The sequence below is a fragment of the Spodoptera frugiperda genome, chromosome 20 (assembly GCF_023101765.2).
Source record: "Spodoptera frugiperda isolate SF20-4 chromosome 20, AGI-APGP_CSIRO_Sfru_2.0, whole genome shotgun sequence".
NCBI classification, from domain to species: domain Eukaryota; kingdom Metazoa; phylum Arthropoda; class Insecta; order Lepidoptera; family Noctuidae; genus Spodoptera; species Spodoptera frugiperda.
In genome coordinates this window covers 1,999,310-2,024,706 of record NC_064231.1, presented here as the reverse complement: position 1 = coordinate 2,024,706, position 25,397 = coordinate 1,999,310, and the positions used below count along the sequence as shown (strand labels likewise).

Here is a 25,397-nt window from a genome sequence, read left to right as displayed (position 1 = left end):
AGTAGGCAGAGGTGCACATTACGGCACGTAATGCTGCTATACAATAAACACCCACTTTTCACCATTTGTGTCATAAGTCTTGCACTTGTTTATTTAGCGTGTGGAATCCGGAGCTGCGGACTACCTAGCGGGGTTTACCGGGGCTCCGGCTCGAAAAGCAGGAGCAGGAACGCGGTGGTTTTTAGTCATTAAGAGTCTGACACTCACCTCTCGCCGATTTTCCCCCTCAAAAAAAGCGTATGGAATGAATACTTTTTCTTTATGTACTTAGGTCTGTCTAGTTCATTATATCAGGTCAGTTTATGATGTAGTATATCATATGTCATATTGATATTTATGTTGCCTCATCATTTATGTCAGGTTTACTAAGCTACCTTACAGAAAAAGCTACTCTAATGACATAAAACTTATGGCCTTTTTGTGTTAGACAGTCATTACATATTGTAATTTGATTCTTTTGTGTCTCGTGTCTATTCTAAAGGGATAATTGTTCACAACAATGATATGCCTGGTAGCTAATCACCACGTATCAATAAGTCCATAAAATCGATTTGGAACTTTGGCTATTAATGCTACATCTATTATTTAGATCAATATCCGAAGGTTGTTGGTATTAAAATAATTACGTGGAAAGATTATCTACTGACTAATTAAATAGGTTTACTGGGTTATTATCCTTTCGTGTGTGGAAATGATACATGTATTAGGTATATTGGATTGTCTAGTCTAGTTGTCTAACTACCTAACTTAATAAATAATTTATGATATCAGATTTTAAAGAAAATAGAGACGAAATAGATAATTATAAACTTCGATAACCTGGTACCACGAGTTATATTTTATTCATACTGCCACTAGTGTTCATGAGACTGGCTACGCTACTTAGATCGTATTACCATCCGGTGCCATCTGTCTGGTCATGTACGTAGTAAACTACATTGATAAGTTTTTTTTTGATACGGTGATATGTCGAACGTCCAACTGCACATTTATAATCAACTAACTCGTACTAATATCATGCCGACTAATACCTAAATGTGAAAGTATGTATGTATGTTTAATTGGTTGTTGCTGAAAAACTGCTGAAGGGATCGGGTTGAAATTTGAAACAAGGATAGATTATGGTCTGGAATAAAACAGGCTACTATTTATCTCACGGGAACGCGGACGAAACCACTGGTATTTTTATAAGCGTATACTTAAATATAAGTTCTACTGCTGAGTTCTAGAAAAAATATATTTTATTCTACAAAAGTATTTATTATGAGAAAAGAAAATACTGTATCGTTTACTTTCTATAAAATCGATAGTTTTCAAGGTTAACGAAGGTTAGACGGGTACAATTAAAAAAAAAAACGTTCACCTCATGCAGGTGCTTGGCACAAAGGAATTGTCTTGTCACCGTAGCTAGAAAATCGAAGGTCACATCGTACCATAAAGGAGACGATGTCTATGCCTTTTACTGTTTGTCCTCTACAAAAAAGACATAGTTTGTCCTTTAAAAAAAATTGGCATTTTCTTTTTAATTGTGTATGTGGATTCCGAATGTTTTCAGTCTTGGGCTAGTCAAAAAAATAAGGAATGTAAGCTTAGTAAGCAAATGAGACATATTTTCAACAGTAGGTACATATGCTCCAGCTGATGACTGATGCAGTTAATCCGGTTATTATTTCCCAACTTCGTGCTATGAGAATACAGATATCGCAAAACCTAAAATCATTCTACTGGTCACCGAAAATGTGATTTGTGGTTTCCCACTTCCTGACACCCAAGCGGTCATCGGTGACCGCTCACGCCTTCATTGTAGTCTTTATTGTGTAGGTACCTAATATTAATTTCGTATAAATTGAAATCAAAATACGTATAAAAATATCGTGTATCGTAAAATAATGTTTTTCTCTAAGAGAAAATACTAATTTTGTATATTTTAAACAAACGTCGTGTAAGTAGTAACTTGATGATGAGATAGACTATAGGAACTAAATATTAATTAAAATTATTTTGTTCGCAGCCTGCTTCAACTACGACAACGTCTCTAAGGGAAAAGGAGACAAAAACGACGTCATGGAGAGTGGTAAGTAATAATTACATACATACATACTTAGTACATACTTGGTACATACTTAGAAAATAATAAAATTGAACAACCACCTCATATATTTGTAGGCACTCATAGTCTGTTTGACTATTCGACAAATAGAAACAGATAAACTCACATAGTAAAGTAACCGAAGTTTCACAGGTTAAAAATTCTAACTTTGGGCTAACTAACCTTCTAACGATAATTTTGATTAGAAAAGTCTACCACATTTTGCCCGTCCAGGGAATCGGAGCTCTGACTCGTTGTATAGCATTCGATTTAGTAGCTGCAAGGAATACTGCAGAAGGATTTTTCCGCAATGCAGAAACAAGCGCACTAGTTACTTACCTGTTTTAAGATGAGTAGGTATTGCTGTAGCAGTAGTACTGCTAGATGAAATGTAAATATAATAATGTTGTGCCCAAAAATGTATCATTTTTTTACATGGCTGGGGGTTTAGTCTTAAATCCAATTCCGATCTATCGACATAATTATTGTGAAAAGAGCATGGATGAAAGAATGTAATAATAACGACTTGGATAATATTAACCTTTATCATCGAAAATTATTTTACATTAGCTTTTTTCTGTGACTTGTCCTACACTTATTACTACAGATTGTAAGTATACATTACAATTTAGTAATAAATTTTATATTTGCTATAGGAAAATTTATACAATACTTCTTGGAAATGTAGTGTTAAATAAACCAATAAGTCACTAGTTTCATTATTCCAAATTGTGGCGCATGAAGATCACAAGAAACCTTACCTACTATTAAAATAACACTTAAATTAATGAAAAAATACAACATAGGTAATTTATCAGAGGCTTTAGTAAGTACTAATAGGTAGTAAGTAGAACGGAATTAATGGAAGTACCTTGTAGTAATTGTTAGTTTGATTACGTGTTGAAGTTAGGATCACGCGACCCATACGGGCCAAACACCGTTACAGTACCTGCCGATAAATATGGCACATCAACCTTTGGACATTTCCCGAAGTATTTCATTCGTTGACGTTATTAAATTAGACTTAACTGTATACAAAAAAATCGCACGTGACTTTGAATAAATCCATGTTACCTTAACAAAACACCCTTTTTCACAGTGTATATGTAATGTTTTAATATTTCTAGCTGTTCCAACACATATAAGAACTACAGTGGATTAACAATTAAAAATATATATATATTTTTAGTAAAGAATTACCTATATCGTGCTTTTCCATTAAAAGTTTTAAATTAACTCCTATTTTTGTGGATCCAAATGTCATTTTAGGACCGCCCGGAGGACACGGTTAGTTTTTATGGGAAAGGGCAGCAAACGAGAAGACGGTGAAGACAGATCCTATGATGGTAAGCAACCAGTGCCGCACTTGAGCTGCGGACTACCTAGCCGGCTACCGGGCACCGGCTCAAAGAGCAGGAGTATTAACGGGGTGTTTTTAAGTCAGTAAAAGTCTGACTCGTTCTTGCGTCACCCGAGGCAGGAAAAGTCTCATTTTATTTAGTTTTTATGGGACGACGGATCCTCTGACGGTAAGTAATCGGTACCGCAGTTGAGCTACGGATTCCTAGTAGGCACTCGATGAGCAGGAGTAGATGCGGGGTGGTTTTTAGTCCTGCCTCTCGCTTCACCCAAGGCGGGAGAATCCATTGGATTATTTTGACCCCCAAAAAAAGCAATCACCGCCCATGGTCACCCACAGCACTAGAGGAGTACCTTATGTATCTTTCTTCTTTGTCTTTGGCATGGAAATGAATTGTGCCGATGTGCAATATTTATCGCCGGGTACTGTAGTTGGGTACTTCCATAATTACAAGAAGGCAATAACCTTACCTACAGTTACAGTTTATTCGGATTTATAGGCCCATTTGTGTTGTGACAGTTTTTGGAAGATACGCCTACCTATACTTATTACTTATGCATGTAGGTAGCCTGTTTCTGACAGCCAAGGTTTTGTTAAAGGGTCAACGTATCATGTTTCAAATATCTTTGTCTCTTTCTATGGGGGCCAGCAAATACTAAATTTTCAGTGACCATTAATGTTAAACTTCTAATTCAAGGTGCTTTTGTACCAAAAATTTAATGTGCTATGCTGCGTTGCTGTGGCTTCCACCAATCATATTCATTGGTACACATAGCTTAGCACTAGTGGAAATGGACTCAGCTAAACTATGTTTTTTAATTGGAATGATGTGTGCTGTGGAAGCGTGCTATAGATGTGTGCTATGGATAGCTTCCCTATTCGACTAATTATCCTCGCACACTTACTTTGCGGCGGCACCGCTTCGTAGCACAATTACAATAGCTTAGTATCAGTGGAAACGGTCACATAGTTTCACAGCTTAGTTATAACATCTTCGTAGCACAGCTACACAGCACACTGGTGGAAAATAACCCGTACTGTTGGTTAGACCTGTAGCAAAATCCCCTCCTCTTGAAAAATCGATTGTGGACAGTTTTATAATATTGTGAAATCTTTATAGGTTCTGCTTGCTAGGCACTTAGTCAGAACCTTAAATTACCATTGACATTGACTACATTGTTACTTTTCAGTGTTAGCAAACAGTCGTTAAGTATGATTCACATTCCCATCATAAAATAAATAAATAGTTAGTATAAAAAATGTTGTTGACAGTTTTATTCAAACACAATAATAAAACTAATTTATTCACATAAAAAGGAAAACGGGCTTTTTGTTAGAAAATACAACAAGATTTTTTTTCATAACATAATATTTTCACGGTTTTCATGGTAGCAATGTTGATACCATCAATCAAGTTTTTATAAGAATTCTAAGTTGATTAATCCACATTGTAATGAAATAGGGTTGTGCGTAATGGGGGCAAGCACAGGAAGTTTTGGTATCGGTTAAAGTATTATTAAGTTACTTAGGTTTGTCGTGGTGGCCCGGCGGATTTAGCCGCGCCCGCTTCTCATGCATAAGAGTGCGGGTTCGAAACCTACCAACGACAAGTACCAATGTGACATTTTCCGAGTTATACGTAATTTCTAAGATTATTTAGACACCACTGCCAAACTGTGAAGGAAAATATTGCGAAGAAAACTGAGCTTATAATTCCTAATTATAAATCGCCAACACGCATTGAACAAGCATGGTGATTAATGTTCAAATATTTTCCATGTGAGAAGAGGCCTTAGGTCAGCAGTGGTCACTTGGAGGCTGATGATGAAGTTACTTAGGTTTATTTAGTAATAGCTTTTGCCCGCGACTTCGTTCGCGTGGAATAGTGACTTCCGGCAAATTTTTGGTTTTAACCACATAGTTCCCATCTCGCGGAATCTCTTCAAAAATGAGACGTAGAAGATATTCCAGGAACTCTTCAAAAATCAACATAATGAGCTCTGCGTTTGAATTTAATAGATGTATACTCACTTAGGGCATTGAAAAAATTATTTAAAAACGGACTTAAACTAAAGAAATATTATAATCTTTCCGAACTTAAGATGAAAACTAACTTAAAACTAAAGAAAGCTACGAATTACGAATTTATAACATTTAAAAAAGAAATTATATTACAACCTATCCTCTATGCTATAATAACCAAGCTTAAACTAAATAATTTAAAAGAAACGACTTAAATCTAATCTATCTAATTAATTAATAAATTAGACTTACAATTTTATTAAAAAACTAACTACAGTAACTACTAATAATCGATATCAAACTAAACCTACGTTAAATAATTTAACCAGAAAACCAGAAAAACCCAACAAATAAACTTATTAATTGACAAATACAACGAAACCAATTTATTTAGAATATACGAAACAGCAGGACCACTACAGACAAATAGTCATACGACTGATAATACACTTTTTCTACGATAGTACCGAAGCGCTCGAATGAATGTAACGAAACCATAGCGCGATCTATTTCTATTTTTATTTTTTGATTTTTGAAATAAAACTATCCTATGTCCTTTCTAAGGTTCTAAACTATATCTGTACCAAATTTCAACCAAATCCGTCAAATAGTGGCGGAGATTAATGGTATAAGCATAGAATAGTGTTCAACGTGATTCTTTAATTTGACATAACTTTTTTATTTATGAACCGATTAACATGAAACAAACACTAAATGTAAATTGAAGCATACCACAATATATTCGTGAAAACCGCATCCAACTCGGATCAGCCGGTTCTGAGATTAGCGCGCATAGACACACAGACAAACAGATAAACAGACAAACAGACAAACAGACAAAAAAAAAGTTAATTACATTTTTGGGTTCGACATCGACATAACAATAACCCCTGCTATTTTTTTTATTTTTATTTTCAATGTACAGACAGCACTTTTCTACGATTTTATTATATGTATAGATTGATAGACGCCAAAAGCTCGCTGTTTTTTGGGACTTGTAAGATAATAGGAAAAAAGTGGGATCTTGCTTAACATACTCTTGTTTATTCCACACTGTTCATATTCACATCATTATACAGGAATCTTACGCCCGAATACTCAAACGCTACTCAATTTTAAGTTGTACTTAAATATCGTGCTATCTCTGTCATTTTATAAAGAATTGATAGGGACAGAACTAGTTTAGAATGAGAGCGTCTTAATATTGAGTAGTGTTTGAGTATTCGGACATTAGTCTGCTATAACAATAGTTACAAAATTGTATAACATCTAGCTTAATACAAATACATAATTATGTCAACGCAGTAGTAAGTAGTAACCCTATACGCGTTTCCCTTGAGCTGTTCCAACAGCAACAATAAATTAATTTAAGTTTAAACGTTGTTTGGCTAACTACTTAACAATTGTTTATTTTTCTTTGTTAAATGGTAATACGTTGAGATTTGAGTCTTCAATGTGCGGCTATAGGGTCTATCGCCATTTATCATGTAAATAGGGATGATGATGGGGTATGAAAATTAAAAATCTATTTTATTTTATTTTTATTTATTATTATAAGGCAAGTCAACAGAATAAACACCAACATTAAAGTAAGACAAGATGAAGACACAAGATCATGTTTATGCCAATTATAGACTACACCACATTCACAGTATTAACACAGTTAGATGTCATAAAATTAAATAATAATATACATACAAGAATTAACAATATTTTGATAAGTCTAATAGGAACTATAAAATTTATAATCCGTTTGGGTAATAAAAAGGATTAGATACATATCCCTTTTATTTTGTCATATAAAATAGACATTACAATAAAAAGAAAAATAATGTGTTAAAATATTGAAATAAAATTATACTATAAGAGGAGAAAAAAAAAAGATAAAAGGAATCAAAGTTTAGTTTCGTAAGAAAATAAAAAAATATGTCTAATGTTTTAAAATAATTTACAAGACGACCATTAAAATAAAACTTAGTCATCTTTCTCAAATTCTGGAATAGATTCTTCTAAAATATGTAACAGTTGCTCTGGTGCACACAAGGAGCACAGTTTATTGCAGAGGTAAGCTAAAGTTATATAAGACTACAGATGTGAAATTTTAAATCAATACTCTGGACCGGGACGGTGGTACATGCAGGAACTAATTCGGTTCCCAATACAATACATACTCGTACTGCGGAGATAGTGCAGGTTTGTTAAGTATATTGCAATGTTGCGAAACCTTTTACTCAACATTTGCTACCACTTGACCAGTTGTCAAATATACTAATTGATACTTAGTAAATAGTTAGTATAAAAAATGTTGTTGTTAGTATAAAAAACTAATTGATACTTAGTCTTTTACTGACTCCATATGTACATTCATTTAAATTATTTAAACAAATCGTATCATGGCAGACGGTAATGGAAAGGATTGTGAGTAAACTTAGGTTAATATTATAAATGTAAAAGTTAGTTGGCGATATATTAAAGAAGGACCAAATTAAAAGCACCTACCCTTAACTGACGAGCATGCATGAAAAGACGGATGACTGTTGATGGAGCGATGGAGGATTGTAAGAATCGTAGCAATTGGCGTTCTATTTTCTCTGTCTGCTTCCATGGGAGACAGGCGTGAGGTTATGTACACCTATAAGTTGATGATGATGATCGTGATACAAATTATGATTTGTATCTTATCTATACCTTCTTCGGTGATACAAATTATGATTTGTATCACCGAAGAAGGTATATATGCCTTCTCAATATGTCTTGGTAATGAATATCTACATATTATTACACATAATATTGACTATCTTAGTAGCCACAGTCTGTTCTACTTGGTACATTTGCTTACCACGGTCCATTAACTCATGTCGATGTTCCGGTATGATTCCATCCTATTGTTTTGATTCATGTCGTTCAGTTCAACTCATTTTGATGTCTTCTTTAATGATCCTATTTCCTTTAGGTACTTGTAAACGAATACTTTGTATGTAGTAGGAATAGATTCTTTTTTTCATTTATTAAGGAACTTTGTCTCTCAAGACGTCGCCCAGTGCCGTTAAAATCATGATTACCGACTTAAAAAAACAACATAAATAGCTACAAATGGTCTAAACAGTGTAGTCTGCAATATTATGGTAGACATCAATTTGTATAACATTTTTGCCCTATAACAAATTTGGAAAGCAAAGGAATAGGTTTCTTTAAGATTATATTGTTAAGTGACCTAATTTATTGGAAAGTCAGTCTGAATCTTTGAAGACACTTTCATAATCTGTAATATAAGAAAAATACAATTGGTTCCAACAGGATATTGATAACAATGAGTCGCATTAATTTTATGTTTAAGGGCCTCCACGCCCTTTTAGATCTTGGACAATACCTATACCCTGTCCTTATTGTAATTAATCCCAGAGCCGTAAAACACAACTTATTTTGCGCGGTACACATGCGCAGGTACCATGTGACAAACTTATGTTCTACACATCAATTTGTAACATTTTTGTCACCCTATCACAAAATATAGGTATATAGGTACCTAATGAGGTATAGGTAGTGTACCCTCAGTATAACCCATGGGGAAACTTTAATAAGATGTTATCATCAAACAAGATTGGTATCAAATTAAAACCCTATATTTTTCGGGCAACTTTTTATACTTATTCATGCTCAAAGGGTTGTAACTTCTCAGCCCCTAGCATGGTAACAATGACAATAATAAACTTTAATAAGTAAGTGCCGCATATTCTTTCGTTTGTAACTTTGCGTCTTGTAAATATTCTGTCTCACTTCGCTGCCCTGCTCTAGCGGTCTTGGGTCGCCAGTCGACGGTTACAAGCGAAGCATTGAAGACGTATACCTTAGTTTGGAAACATGCTCGCAAGGTTTTGATCACGTGTCTTTGTGTACAGTTTAGTGTTATACAAAATGTATCTTGGAAAGATTAAAACTAAGTCAAACAGTAAGTTTTAGTTTGTGTTATTTATCGTGTGTATGTATTGAAGGAATTGTGTTAGTAGTGTGGCTAATACTTTATGTGTGAAAGAGGTTGTATGGTTTTATATAATATTAAATCGTACGAATTTATAAATGTTTACGCCATTTTTAGGGATGTATGGAGTTACGGATTTTGTATGAAGCTTATGTTACAATTGTATCTCTAGTAAGCAAATCTACAGATAGATCTAGGTTATTGAAATTGACCATTAGAGTATTTATTGTTAACTTGGTGTTTTAATAATAACCTTATAAAGAAGTACAATTTTCAAGTTAAATCAAAATAGACATAGTGCACCAAAATGTTAAAATACTTGGAAATAAAATATGTATTTGCGTATAGGGGACCAGGTTTATAGTACCTATTTATGATTAACACGTAAATACACCGTAAAACTTGATGACTTTATACGTAGGTTACCCTGTCTTACTACCGTACTCAGAGATATTTAAGCTGTTCCTTAGTAACGAATTATTATTGTTCCGAAGGACTAGGTTAAGTAAACATTAATTGACTCTGAATGCGGCGGTAAATGATCTAGTTTTGTAAGTAATCAAGAGCCCTAACATAGCCTAGGACTTAGGACAACATCGATGTCATAAAATAACCTAGTTTAAGCCGTTGCAACTAGCTCCCTGTTAACCGAATGTTCGTACATTAGTACACACAAAAAATTGAGGTTAAAACGACCCCGTGTTTCGGAAAATGAATTACAAATAATATTAACACACTGACATCATAATCAATCATAATTGGGACACTTAAATAATTAATTTGGGTATTGACAGCTGCTACTAACTAGTGTAACATTCGAATTGAATATTCCAAGCGAGTGTTATGACTCGTATCGATTTGACCAGGCTTGACTCGGTTACCAACCCCTATGTAACTTGGTATTGACAAAAACGCCATGCGGGGACTACATAAATAATGACTATCACATGTAGTATAATGGAAAGTTCTAGGTTTTTTACGTCAATTGGACACTTATATTACCGTAGTAGTAATATTCTATAGGTATATACTATACAATCTAAGCTTTATACATAGTACAAAGTTTTATAAAGCTGATGATATTTTATGTTTCATTGAACGCGCCAATCTTCTGAATGAATGGTTCTAATTTAATCATTCTTCTTGTGTTGGATAGTCGATTTATCGAATCAGGCAATATACTATAAAACATTACGCTATCAATTCATAGGAGCCGGGCAGCGAGTTAAACCGCGGGAACAGCTAGTTATGCTATAAAGAGGAAATATTTTATAGTTTTTTTTTTGTTGACTTTGCTGGATAGACTCAGAAATTACTAAATCGGTTTGAGCCATAAAAATGTTTGAAAAAGTTAAAACAAAATCCATTTCATGCGAGTAAAAGTTTACAATAAACTGTACTTGACCTCGTATTACTTAGGTACGTACCTATACAAAGTTGAATAAACTACCTTGAATCCATAGGGCTTCGATTCGTATTGAAATAAAACGATCAATCGTTTCTTCACAGATATACCTATCTACATCTTCTATATATTATGTTTGTAATATCGAAATAACCGCTTTTTAACCGACTTCCCAAAAAGGAGGAGGTACGAAATTCGGCCGGTTTGTTTTTTTACTACATGGATATGAACATGGATAAAAGAAAGAGACTGGATTGGCCTTGTGGGCGGGCCACGCGTGCCGAGGGTGCGAGCCGGCGTACTGCGCGCTGTCATAACGCTCAAATGTCCATACTTACCGGCTAGCAATCGCTGTCATGTTTTGACAGCGTACGTATCTCCGCAAAAATATTATATTATGCCGTCTTGCGCTATTATAACGTGTCGGAAAAGAAACCAGGTGTGTAGCATAGCACGAGAAGGAATTTCTTTTCACCGGTAAGTCCAAAAACATAAAAATACGTGTGATATTTGTAATTATAACATTAGTATTATGAAATTTATAGACAAAAACGATATAATCGCAAGCAGACTAATAGTAATACATTGCTTGCGATAGATGAGTACAATCTTGCACTACGTGAGCAATCGCGCAATGTATGACGTCCATTGCGAGAGTCCCGAGTACCGAAACAAAAGCTCATTTCCACAAAATCTATGACATCGATAGTGTTGGGCAAATTTGTAATCAATGTCGATTGTTACTATGATACAGTCTATTATAATCAATAGCACACTTTATAATTTAAATAATAAGTATTATTTATTACGACTAATTAGTAATATAGATTTTGAGTGAGTTTTATGTTTTTATTTTTTTATAGAATGTGACATATGATTTATTTTAATATTATGTTTTAGGTTTCCAACAGATCCAGGTGTAACAAAATTGTGGATTGACACAACTGGTAGAATTATTTTTTTTTTCAAGTTCCACCACACAGGTTATAAACTGCGTATATTTTTATCTCCACCATATTTATACAGACATTGGTCTTAAAAACTAAGCTTATATAATAATTAATAGTATAATAAATTATGTAGCAAGTTACACGACCAGGTTTAAAACAATTGAAAAGACAAGTGGTGGGATTCAGGAACCCAAACTAGGAAAACCTGTACTATGGGCTCCTGGATTCCTATTAAATGTAGCATATTTCGTTCGCAACATTTCGATGTTGATAATTACATAATAACAAAGTCAGGGAAAAGAAACTTAAAATTAGGCGTTTATCCGCACAATATCGCAATGTATAATTCAGTAAGTAAACTGATTTTATTTTAGAAAATTTTAAATTAGTCTCTTTAAATCAGTTTTTTTGTCTAAAAATGGCGATATTTAAAATATCATCTTTCGTAAATTTAAAAAATGAAATAATATAACCATGTTATTTCAATGTGTTCTGTACTTTATACAGATTATTGTAAATGTGAGAGCCCTGTAATTAGCTAAATTAGACTAGTAGAATGCATTTGTGTCAGCTTAGAGTTGTCATGCTCACTCAAAGGTCTCACTGGCGGTGGCACGGGCATTGGATCGTTCGATTCCCTGCAACATGGTTGAGTTGGACGGTGCTGGTGTACGTGTCATGTTGGTGAACGAGCGCTGTCAACTGGGACTGGTCAGCTCCAGACTGTATTAATTTTGTTGTTCTTAAGGTTTTTTTTCTATCGCTTTGACTGAATATTAGTTTTACATTGTTCTCACATAGTTCAAGCAATCGATGCAAAGAAAAGCAATGTTATCAAGAATTGTATTGTGAATCTAATTGAAAAAGATCGAACGAACAGATCTTCGATCTTCTCCATAGGAATCTACACTTTGGAACGAGCAAATAGCTTCACTAGAGGGCTGACCGACAGACAGACGTTATTAATATTATTATATTTGCTTTGACGTTCAAAAGTGCCTATGATTTATTTATTTTTTACTGATTTTTAACTTATTGAGTAATAAAATTGGTTTTAAAATTCAGTTATGTATTTTTTATTTATTTTACTTTTATTACTTGGTTTCTATTTCGCATGAATACAATTTCACAATATTCAACAATACTTGTAAAACAAAAACAAGATTACTTAAATTTTATCGATATCAACAATCGACCTTTGTCTCGCCCTAGCATACATGAGTTTTTATGCGTGTTAGAGTGTACGTCAAATGCAGTCATTGCGTTTGTGTGACAACCAATAGCAAATTCGAGATTTAAATGTGTGTTATTTATTTGTGGGGGTAATCCGCTCAGACATTGGTCTCTTGCTTGTAGTGAAATTAAAGGGTGGGAGAAACGGCGACACGCGTTCTGATACAAATCAGGAACTATTTCATTTCTACTCTCTTTATATGTTCTGTGGATATGAATATACATACGATACATACACCAAAATAACATTTTTTTTCAGTCAGTTTGTTCTAACTTTTATTGTTAATCTCTGAACTTTTATTAGTAGGTAACTGATGTACTAAGGATTAAATCTTGGGTTTGGTAACGTTTGACCTATTTTACATTGTTACCGTACATTTTTACTGCATTGTCGTTTGATAACAAAGTAATTTGTTGCTAGGCAACCGTATTTTGGACTATACGTAATAGTGTGAATCCATTTAAGGTGGCTTTTCTACTAAAGACGTGATATGCTACGTTCTTGTGAATGCGTTTGGCTTCCACCAATCATATTCATTGGTACATATAGCTTAGCACTGGTGGAAACAAACTCAGCTAAGCTATATTTTTATGTGGTGAGACGTGTGCTATGGATGCGTGTTATGGATGCATACTACGGATGCGTGCTATGGATGGCTTCCCTACTATAGGTACATCGCATACTCGATCGCATCTTGCTCGCACAGCTACTTTGCGGTGGCGCATCTCACGTACAGCACGCACGACCAGCTACATATCTTACTATCTGGTGGTCACATAGTTTTCTTAGCTACGACTTAGCTCGGCTTAGCTACGAGTAAACGAGTATTACATCTTCGTAGTATAACTACATAGTACATCTCTGGTGGAAAAACACCCTAAGTTATTATCTTGTATATCAAATACGGATTGATTTTAGAACACGAAAATAATTTGGCAATACTTATTTAGCATTGAGCACAAAACTCCTTCTTTCTAATATAAAAATGTCTCAATGTACCGATGTAATGTAGGCCAAGGGCTCAAGGCAAAATACTTAAGTTCCTGTCAATGTTGAAGATCGCGTGCCTTGTTTTGTTTATCCTATATTTTTGTTAGTAATGTACCGTAGATCGACTGAGATTAACCTAGTACGTAAAGCGGCATATTTATGTATACCAATCTACATACTTTGTTTAAAAGATTTTCAATCTAATACCTTTGTAATAAAGTTGAAAATTCTGTAAAGGACTTTGGTTAGGTTGATGTGCTTGTGTGCTGGGTATTTATGTTTTCTTTTTCATTCATGAATCAAGATTGAGTAGGTTCTAGCTATTGCGTGTTGGTTCTTATTTACTAGGTACTAAAGTTGATATTGATTTTTATTGGTACCATGAAGCTTTTTATTTTCTTATTCTTTGTTTCGGTTTCGCCAATTAGATATTAGAATTGGATCCATTCTTACCATCGTTGAATAAGCAGAAGAAATTGTTTGTTTGAACGCGCTAATCTCCGGAACTACTGGTCCGATTTGAATAACTCTTTTTGTGTTGGATAGTGCATTTATTGAGGAAGGCTATACAATGGATAGTGCATTTATTGAGGAAGGCTATACAACATCACGCTACTTTCAATAGGAGCCGAGCAAACCGCGCGGAAGTAACTAGTACCTTATAAACCAAATGGACCTTCATTTGGTTTATAAGGTATAAGTAAGAAAAAGTATAGGACAATTTGATAGTAATTTTTTATACTTAATAGGATGGCGCTTGGCCACCATCTCGCCATTATTTAAGGATTGTTGTTCTAAGTCTAACGTTACAAAAAAGCAAGTAAATTGTGGAGTGAATGAACTGAATGCAAATTAAAAAGTAATTTGCAATATGTTGTAGTAATGCAGATGTGATATACTCATTTCTTACACCTGCAATGCAGTTAGGATTGTTCAAGTATTGTATAGAGAAAATTATGTGATAAATTGTATTCAAAAGTTAATTTATTGTTTATTTTTCATAATATTTAAGCGGTTTTATTTAACTTGAACCTGTTTGTTTGTTTGGGCCAAATTTAGTATATACTCTTAATCGTGATGACCATATAACTTATATGGTATTAAATATTTATTTATGTTAAACGCCTTATATTAATCTGACATTTTTAAGTATATGTACTTTCTAATACTATTTAGACATCACTGACAAACGGTGAAGGAAAACATCGTGAGGAAACCTAAGCTTTTAGTTAATTACTAATTATAAGTCTGAAATCGCTAACTCGCATTGAGGTCAAACCTTCTCCGTGTGGGACGTCGCCTTTGGTCAGCAGTGGCACCACGTTTCTGTCTACTGTTGGACTGAGGTCTCCCCACTGAGCCATACTTTAATAATAATTTATTTGTATGAAAATTTGCAGTAGCATGGCACAGACCGCTGTCGGCGACGTCGCGGCAGGAGGAGGAGTTAATGCAGAAGTCTGCGCGCGCGCTGGCCGCCGCCACCGACCCGCTGGAGAAACTGCGCCTGCTCTGCTTGTCGCGCGGCGCGTCTGGCATACTGGGGCTTGGAAGGTAAGCTATAATTATAATATATTGTTGTATATTACTACTGTTATATCATAATAGTCCTGATATTATTAAAATTGTTTTGTGCTTTGTATTTGTACCCTTATTATAAGATTTCTTTACGTTGAATGAAAATGAGAGCACGTTCAGCGGTCTGATTGGCCGGTGCGAATAAACCAACCAATTAGATCGCTGAGCGCGATTTCGTTTAACGTCAAGCAAACTGGTACTAAGGCTACTGATTTCATTTAGGTACATTACAATATTATTGCAGGATCTTCCGACGAATGGATGACGATGGCAGCAAGCAGTTGAACCAGGAAGAGTTTATCAATGGGATCAAGGAAACTGGACTAGAACTTAACCATGCGGTAATAATCAGCCTTATTACTTCATACTTAGTGCATTAATATCTTTTATTGAAGTCATTAAACATAGTAGACACAGAAATTTGTAACTCGCTCTTCTCCATTAGAAGCTACACTTTGGAACCAGGATGAGAACTAGCTTCACTAATGGACAGACTGACAGACTATTTCTTTATTTGTTGATATTTCAAAAGTACCTATTTATGGTTTAATTGGAATGACGGATTTGACTTAGGGATAGTGATAACAATCTTGCTAATTGCAATGCTTTTAAAAAATGAAATACTTTTAAAATATAGTTTTCTACTGTTACTTATAATATTTTATTATGTTCTAGGATGCAGTGGAGCTGTTCAACAGGTTCGATACAGACAAGAGTGGTTCCATCAGCCTTGATGAGTTCTTAATACAGATTCGTGTGAGTATTGGCTCTCCCATAGTATTACTTTACTGATTATTCTATGGTATTACCTCTTTAATCCTGCCAAACGAAGAGATTATAACTGTGGCAAATAAACTTACCGATGTGTAGGAGACCTACAGTCTACCGTAGACTGTCGATTCGATGATGATGATTTTTATGAAATGTAGTACTTCATTGTGTTTTATTACTAGTGTATAAGCATGGATTATTATGGTAGATCAGGCTTATTCTTTTTGTGATAAGTACTTGGATTTTTTTATGAAACACGCCGATTATCGGGCAGACGTATTATCTGATGGTAAGCAATCGCCGCCGCCCATGGACACTTGAAACACCAGAGGCGTTACAAGTGCTGATTGCTATGGGGTTATGAATTTAAGAGTTGTTGTTGTTCGGGAATAGGGATTGGGAAGATTGGGAAGGAGGGATTGGGCCTCCGGTAACCTCACTCACACAACGAAACACAACGCAAGCGTTGTTTCACGTCGGTTTTCTGTAAGGCCGTGGTATTACTCCGGTCGAGCCGGCCCATTCGTGCCGAAGCATGGCTCTCGCACACTTAATGGGATCACGGAATTATAACATATGTATTAAATATACATAATACTGTCACAAAACATTCGCTGATCGCTATGTTAAATGTGTGAAATAAAACATACAAAGACATTAGAATCTGAAAGTTATAATAAAAACAAATGTTAATTTCAGCCTCCCATGTCGGAGTCTCGCAGGGCTATCGTGGAGCAGGCGTTCAAGAAGCTGGACAAGACAGGAGACGGAGTCATCACCGTCGATGATATCCGAGGAGTCTACTCTGTTACTGCACATCCCAGGTTCATAAAGTCAAAATTATTTATTTCAATTAGGAAGACACTTTTGAACGTCAAAGCAAATATAATAATATTAATAACGTCAGTCCTCTAGTGAAGCTATTTGCTCGTTCCAAAGTGTAGATTCCTATGGAGAAAAACGAGCAAGAAACTCCATAGGTTACTCTTTTCCAATCAGATTCACAATACAATTCTTAGTTACATAGTTTCGTTGCTTCAACTATGTGAGAATAATGTAAAACTAATATTTAGTCAAAGTTATAGAAAAAGAAAATAACCCTGAGGACGACAATTACTTTTATTTATGACTAGCTGACCCAGCAAACTTCGTACTGCCATTTCTTTCTCACCTTTTAAACCGTCCCTGGACCAAACAATTCAAGACCAAAGCTAGCCAAATCGGTCCAGCCGTAACGAACAGCAACAATTTTTTATAAATCGAGATATTATAGGAGCCCAAACCTGATGGTTTTCCATTTGTAAGAACCTTTAATTGACCATATTTTTCCCATTCTATTTACTAAGCTGTTAATATGATAAGCACCACCCATGGACATCAAAAGGGTTCAACACAATGCATCCATTGTTTTGTGTGAAACCATAATGCCGAAGCATGACTATTCCATGTTTTTAGTTACACAAAATACTCGGGAACGATTCAACTGATTTGACGCATTTTTGCTTTTAAATGCCGGCCTCATCTAGTTATTTAAGAGATCGACGTGTAAAAGAGTTATATTGTAACCTATTTGCAAAATAAATATCGTTTAAATATTTCCTATTTCTAAATGAGATTGTAATTTCTTGTTTTCCAAATTTCAGATACATGAGCGGTGAAGAGACAGCAGACTTGATCCTGAACAAGTTCCTGGCAAACTTCGAGTCTGAAGGATCAGTCGACGGCAAAGTAAGCAGTATTCTTTTATTGTTAAAACTTTAATACTTGCGGTGCTTCTCAGCATCTCATCTCTGGACGAAGATGCAATAGCTAAGCGGTGAAACTATGTGCCCGTTTCCACTGATACTAAGCTATGTAGATGTGCGAGGCAGATGGGCAGCTCGAGTATGCGATGTATCTATAGTACATAGCACGCTTTTTTTTTCATATAAAAAACATAACTTTACTGACTCTGTTTCCACTATTGCTAAGCTATGTGTTCTAATAAATACGAAAGGTGGAAGCCAAACGCATCCACAGCAACATAGTAAAGCACATCTCTAGTGCAAAGCACCCTTATGCATAACGTACAAACATCGATTTCGTCAGCTTAACTAGTAAGTAGGTTTTGATTATTTGTCATTATATGTGAATATTTTCCCGCAGGTTACTCTGGAGGAGTTCATGAACTATTACAGTGGGATCAGCGTTTCAATCGACAATGATTGTTACTTCGACCTGATGATGCGGCAGGCTTACAAGCTGTAAGGGAATTAACAGACGCCTCGACTAAAGTACGGACACCACAACCCTGTACCCTTAATACCAGTTTGCTTTACGTTTAATGTAATCGAAAGGATACGGCGCTATGATTGGCCGGCTCGAATAAAGCAACCAATCAGAGTGTCGAACGCGCTCTCGTTTCGATTACTTTAAACGTAAAACAAACTTGTACTAAGGTTACTGATGTAAACGAAAACGGTATCGACAAATTACACCCAAATACTAAAATGCTACTTACTTTTGAGTATTTGCCCATGAGATAGTTAGAGAAAATAAATTAACTAAGTAACAGCAAGGCTAATAGATAGGTATTCGTAATCTACACGAGTTGGTTGTGTCATTGGAGCCGGCCAATCACAGCTCAAGAGTCAAACTCGTACTAAGCTCTCAGGGGCCTTAGTCTGCTATTACAATTGTGTCAGAATGGTCGATCACTGAGCAGTGCGAGAGAGACGGAGCTATACAACCTTCATAGCTCCGTCCCTCTCGCACTGCTCAATGATCGACCATTCTGACACAATTGTAATAGCAGACTAAGGCCCCTGGTATGGTGTAGTAATTTGGTGTTCTGTACTTCGTAGGCTCACATTTATCTTTAATTTTGCACCAACTTCTTTCGGTGACCGTTTAGACGTTCCTGTGTGCACTTATATTTCTAATATAATTTAATACAGTTTGTTTTATTTAATAAATTATTATCGTGTGGTATGATATTTATGTTGGTTTCAATAAATTATATTCCTTTAAAATTGATGTTTTCTTTATTACATTCTATAGAGCGAACAGTTCAACTGAGTCTAATCAAAATACGCAACGGCCCGCAATGCCGCTATACAATGTATACCCACTTTCCACTATTTGTGTTATAAGTCCCGTCTAATAAGGGGGTGAGCCTATTGCCATATACTGGGCACAATTTCAGACTCCGTGCTACTACTGAGAATTCTTCGAAAAACCGAAAAAAGCCCAGTAATACTTTGCCCGATCAGGGAACCGAACCCGAGATCCCTTGTCCGGCAGTTGCAATTGCGACCACTCGATCAACGAGGCAGTCAAAATTTGAATAGACAAATATGTATAGATATAACTGTACAGTTTAAATTAAGAGTGTGTTGTGGAAACTGTGTAGTTTCGTTAGGTTTTTCAAAGCGAGCATGAATTGGAAAAGCGTTGTTTATGGAGGCTATGATCATCTGGAAAACTGAAAGATTGCACAATTTTACTTAAACGTGTGTAGGCTATATGGACCTACGATTTAACAGTACAGATAAACCGTACAGTTAAAACTGCAGGTGTAGCCTGCATTACTGCGACACCGGTAAAATAAAACATACATACATACCGTCACGCCTTTAATCCCCGAAGGGGTAGGCAGAGGTGCACAAAATGGCACGTATTGCCACTGTGTACACCCACTTTTCACAATTAATGTTGTAAGTCCCATGTAATAGGTATTGCCATATACCGGGCACATTTCCAGACTCCGTGCTACTACTGAGAAATTTTCGAAAAACCGAAAAAAGCCCAGTAATACTTTGCCCGACCCGGGAATCGAATCACTCGGCCAGCAGGGCAGTTAATAAATAAAACTTTGCATGAATTAAAGTTTGAGGTAAGTATAACGTACTTTTTGCTTTAATTTTATTATAACTTTCATTGAGACATACTGAATTAATTATAATGATATCGATACACGACACGGCGATAGTAGCGCGACAATCGCCGCGTCATATGTCGCGGAATACTCATGAATATAAGCCTCTAGCATGGCTTGAAACTAGTCGAGTTCCTCGTCAAACAGTTGCGTGAGTAAGCCGGTAACATAATAATTACTTTTTGCTTGTTTCATAGATCCCTTTGTAGATCCCCTAGACGTAAGTGTAAGTTTATGGGAACGGTAATAAGAATATAGTCTGTTTGTATTTGTTTTGACGTCTCTTGTCATATTTGAATGCAAGAACTAAGAGGAATTTACCTAATTTTATAAGGAATATTTTAATAATATTGTTATTGATACAAGTAATTGAAACACTTCCTTCTCTAATACGGTACTAGTTACTAAGTGTGTCTGGGAAGCAAGAGATGAACTGAATGATTCAGGTGTGGAAAGTGTAATGCAGCTTGCGAGCGACTAAGTGAATGGTGAATCGTAAAGGCTTGACTGGCTCTATTCATAATCTGGTATATTTTAGTGGCCACTCTTGTATGTGGAAGTGAATTCCGAGTTTGGTAAACGAAGAATGAAGGTAGAAATGTGTTCCCTTATACGTTTATGTTGTTTTGATTCGTGTGGTGAGCATTAAGTTTATTAATAAACTGTTGTGGTATACAAAATTATGTACCAAAATCGAGAAAGGTAGGTAGGTAAGGATGGTGTCGACGGTTGGACACGATGAAAAGAACGGACGAAAGCAGTAATATGGAAGGTGTTTATAAAAGTGACTGGAAAAAGCTTAACTCCAAAATCTATCTAGTTTCATGTAGTGTACATGACCAGATGTATACGAATTTGATGAAAGTAAAAAAAAATAGGTTGGAAGTAAGTAGCCGGTAGTTTCTGCCTATGCTGATAAAGTGTGATTGTATGTGTATGTGTGTAGGTATGTATGCACGTACGAAATAATTAAGGTATATTTTAGAATTAAAAAAATCATTGTACAAAATATAAAAACAAATAAAACATTTCTTTTTAGATAATCCGCAATCATGTGTCGCACAGCAAATGCAATGATACAGAGCTTAATATGCGCCTGTCAAATGTTAGTGAGAGTGTTCATGGTCTCTATAATGATGCTGGAGAATTTACTCAAACTTATCTTAAATTCATTCTACAACTTCGTGTCTATAATACTACAGATGATATCCTTGTTGCCAATTTGCTTTGTGTTCGTTGTAACTGCAAAGGTGAAGTCCATGGTATGTGGCGGCGGGGGTGGGGGTGGCACGGCACAAAGCGCCGGTTGTGATGCAGTGATGGCTATAATAAGCATGTTAGTGATATACTCTCTTTTGAAATCCACTGGAATGCTTGATAAAATTTTAGAAAACATGGGATACACTAGGAGAAGCTAGGTATGTATTGTGTTATTCCAGACCATAATCTAACACTGTGCTAATTTTCTACTCGATCCCTTCAGTCGTTTTCATGTGAAGGACTCACAAACAATCATGCACCAATACCTATAAGTATTGGTATTACTTGTGAGAATAGATAAAAAGGTGTACTATTTACTGGACACCCTGTAGATATAAGTAAAATGTACTTAACACTCACTTTTTTACTGAAAAACCGATAATAAACCCACAAGATTTTCCCGGTGCGGGAATCTAGAACAAAATTTAACTTTACAACAACCACTATAGTTATATTAATTATTATGTTATCGGCTTACTCACGTAACTGTTTGACGAGGAACTCGACTAGTTTCTAGCCATGCTTGAGGTAGAGGCTTCATGGCCAACATTCCGCTACCGAATGCTACTCATGAATATGAGCCTTTAGCATGGCTTGAAACCAGTCGAGTTCCTTGTCAAACAGTTACGTGAGTAAGCCAATAACATAATAATTAATTTAGTTTGTCTCACGAAAGTTGTAATAAAACTATAGTTATACTTTGGAAATGAGTAAATGATTTAGTAATATTATATTTTTTACAGATATCCTGCTTATGAAGATTTTCACATGCAGATACTCAAATAATTCTTATTTGAGCAGGATTAACAGAACATACGATTATCGTTTAACATTTTATGAGCAATTTTAAGGAATATTTCTAGTTAATTTTAGCTTACCTATTGTATAATGTTTATTTTGTAGGTGCATATTACATAAATGGTATTAGAATATGACGATAGTGTTTATTTATTTACGTAAGGAAATACCGTAAAACGAGGTGAATAGATACAGAATAGATATGAATAAATGTTAGGAAAATATTCTAACATCTATTCAGCCCAATTTTGTGTCAATTCACCCTTTGAATTCTATTCACCCCATTTTACCGTAGCCCTTTCACATGACACATGATAATATAGCATAAATATATTATCGTTACGCAATGGAACGTAACGTAACGTGATATTTTGTAACATCACACTTTTTAATCCTAGTAAAGGTATCTAGAAAATGTACTCCTAAACTGTCACCTAACTAAAAGTTGCTCAGCATGACGTATCACCTAAACTAGCCCCTTATTTGATCTATTAGGTCATAGGTAGGTGTGAACTAAAATGTGGGTGCTAACGCAGCAATACCTCGCTTACAGATTGTACTGTTGCAAGCGCCATGATCACGGATAAACAGTGCCGAAATATCGGAAACTCATAAATATTGAAAAACATGGTAAATATCCCGTATCATGTTCCAATTCTAGTGTTACTAACACTAACACATGTCAGTTTAAAAACTTAAATAGAATTGTAGTATGCAATCTGCGAAGTTTCGAACGAAACTTCGTTTTTCGTTGAATTAGAGTAGGCCCCCAGCTGTTTTCTTAACATCGATACTGAGCCGACACATGTTGGGGGTAATTCAGGGCAGTTCCTGTCTTGGGGTGTGTATAGAGTGGACACTCGGTACTACCAAAACCTCGGTTCTACCTCCTAGGAATGTGCCGTTACACAATGGGGACTCCGGAGCAAATGTCTTATAAGACCGGGGGTCTTATAAGACATTTGCCCCCCGAAGACACCCCAAGGGGCAGAGGCTGAACACCAGGGTGGTTTTAGTGAGGTAAAGTGTGGGATAGGGACTGACCACAAAAACTAGGCGCCTTTGAAATACACAAAACGGACAGTTCCTGTAAGTAGGTCTGCTGTCCCGTATTTTATATAAGTAAAACCTTGAAAGAGATTTGTATACTCGTAGAAGAAAAACAAAAATCCATCAAAACATGACTTCTGTCACTTTTACAAATTTTTTGACAAATATGTATTTTTTATAATCCCTTTTACATGTTTTGATATTTTTTTTTATTTTTACACATTTTATATGTATTTTTACATTTTTTCAAACAAAATATTGTTGAACCGATGAAACTAAGTGGATACAATACCATTCTACCAACACCAGTCACCAGGTAATATGTTACATACAATAACTGTATATTTGGGGTCTTGCTTACATTGCGAACATACACAGAGAAAATATCATAGCATAGCTCTTGGAGTAGCAGTAAATTATGCAAAACTACCTCTATTTATCAACAACCTATTTTAGATTGTTAGATTTGGTAACAATATCACACTCTATGCATATTTTTAACGTAGTCATGACCCTAGTTTAGCTACCAGTCCCCCCATAATATTATTTATGTGTATACAAGTAGATAAAACCATTGAACTGAGGCCAGAAATCAACTGTCTGATATTAACATGTTACAGATACGTAAGGAGCCATGTGTCGCACAGTGCATGCGGTGCTGTCAACTGTAATATGCGGCATACAAATGTTAGTCAGGGTCTTCATGACCCTGATTCTTATGATAGAAAACGTCATAAGAATGCTTCTACAAACATTGTATAATTTTATATCATTCGTGTTACAAATGATATCATTGATACCAATCTGTCTAGTGTTCCTGCTGACGTCTAGACTTAAATGTCTATTTTGTGGCGGCGGCGGGGGCTGTCCCGGCAACAGAGGCGGCGCTGCCGACTGCCTTATGTCATTTTTGGCTATTCTTATCATATTCTTTATATTCAGAGCTACTGGGGTTCTTGATAAGTTATTCTACACTCTAGGCTATACGAAATATGGAGCTTCACTTACATCTTTAACAATGAGGACAGTAGCAGCCGATGCTAGATTTGTACCAACACCAGGAGAATCCGCTTTCTGCTCTAGAAACGACTCTGGTGGGCCGCCAAAAGAGCTACGAGAATTCATTGATAAGTTTGGAGCTAGCCCAAGAATGAACCTCGTATCTGCACCGGAGACAACGACTTGGACAGACACTGACACGGGTACAACATATACCGTAGCGGAGACTCGAAACAATAATTATACTACAGTGATGTATTACTTGGTGTGACAATACAATTGGTACAACTTATTTGTGTTTTTTTAATTATTATACTACTACTATACAATGTGATAGGGGTGAGACTTCTAACCCTTTAAGGCTGAGTACTACATCTAATTTTATCGACAAAAAAAATAATATGGGGGGTTGAACCCCTAATTGAAAATATTGAAAAATAGTGATTTTTTCGGTAAAAATAATTCACAAATGATTTTTTTCTCACCAAAACATTATCAAACATATGAAAAATGTAATGAATTAGTTAGCCAAGGTTATTAGCTACCGTTTGTCGTTTTTTTTTGTTTCTACGACGCATACAACCTTTGATATCAAAAAAAGTAAAAAAAAATATTAAAATAGCCATAATAATTTTTAGGGGGAGGGGATTCGACCCCTTCGACCCCCGACTTTTGTCGATAAAATTAGATGTAGTACTCAGCCTTAACGGGTTAGAAGTCTCACCCCTATCACATTGTATAATAACGCACACTACACTACTATTCACTTTCCCTGGTCACACTGACTACTGTTCACTAGAAGTTGGTTCAGAGGTAAGTACTTACCTCTGAAAAAACATTTTATTATGCAATATCACGAATTTTATCAGTAGTAGGCACAGGTACACCTGCACATTACGTCACGTAATGCCACTATACAATGCAAATTGATGGTGACCTGTCTATTACAAACCACCAACAAAATCTGGATAAGAGTGACTAATCCCGCCCTTACCT

The 25,397-nt window shown here is 35.6% G+C and overlaps 2 protein-coding genes and 1 long non-coding RNA gene across 6 annotated transcripts in view; all 3 read left to right on the top strand.

Annotated features, from left to right (window-relative positions):
* Nucleotides 1-19,389, top strand: part of LOC118262106 (calcyphosin-like protein) — a 59,504-nt gene extending 40,115 nt beyond the window's left edge. For 3 of the 4 annotated variants that reach the window (XM_035573228.2, XM_035573229.2, XM_035573231.2), the window contains exons 2-8: nt 2,012-2,074; nt 15,430-15,583; nt 15,852-15,948; nt 16,283-16,363; nt 17,078-17,202; nt 18,022-18,106; nt 18,524-19,389. In XM_035573228.2, coding sequence (XP_035429121.1) covers nt 2,012-2,074; nt 15,430-15,583; nt 15,852-15,948; nt 16,283-16,363; nt 17,078-17,202; nt 18,022-18,106; nt 18,524-18,625 — 707 coding nt within the window. In that variant the 3' untranslated portion in view covers nt 18,626-19,389. Of the gene's footprint in view, nt 1-2,011; nt 2,075-9,256; nt 9,421-15,429; nt 15,584-15,851; nt 15,949-16,282; nt 16,364-17,077; nt 17,203-18,021; nt 18,107-18,523 lie in introns of those variants that run through there. The other variant, XM_035573230.2, reaches the window with a different exon arrangement.
* A 1,176-nt stretch (nt 19,390-20,565) lies between these two features.
* LOC118261972 (uncharacterized) lies at nt 20,566-22,489 on the top strand. The gene is made up of 3 exons (XR_004782453.2): nt 20,566-20,659; nt 21,334-21,712; nt 22,298-22,489. It is a non-coding gene; the product is annotated as an uncharacterized LOC118261972 (long non-coding RNA).
* A 1,048-nt stretch (nt 22,490-23,537) lies between these two features.
* Nucleotides 23,538-24,693, top strand: LOC118282386 (uncharacterized). The gene is made up of 2 exons (XM_035603445.2): nt 23,538-23,718; nt 24,023-24,693. The coding sequence occupies exon 2, from the start codon at nt 24,037-24,039 to the stop codon at nt 24,670-24,672; it is 636 nt and encodes a 211-aa protein (XP_035459338.1). The 5' UTR covers nt 23,538-23,718; nt 24,023-24,036; the 3' UTR covers nt 24,673-24,693.
* Nucleotides 24,694-25,397: the final 704 nt, after the last annotated feature.

What these genes read in the sequence shown, in the direction of transcription:
- LOC118282386 (XM_035603445.2), top strand. Translation starts at nt 24,037, where the DNA reads ATGTGTCGCACAGTGCATGCGGTGCTGTCAACTGTAATATGCGGCATA.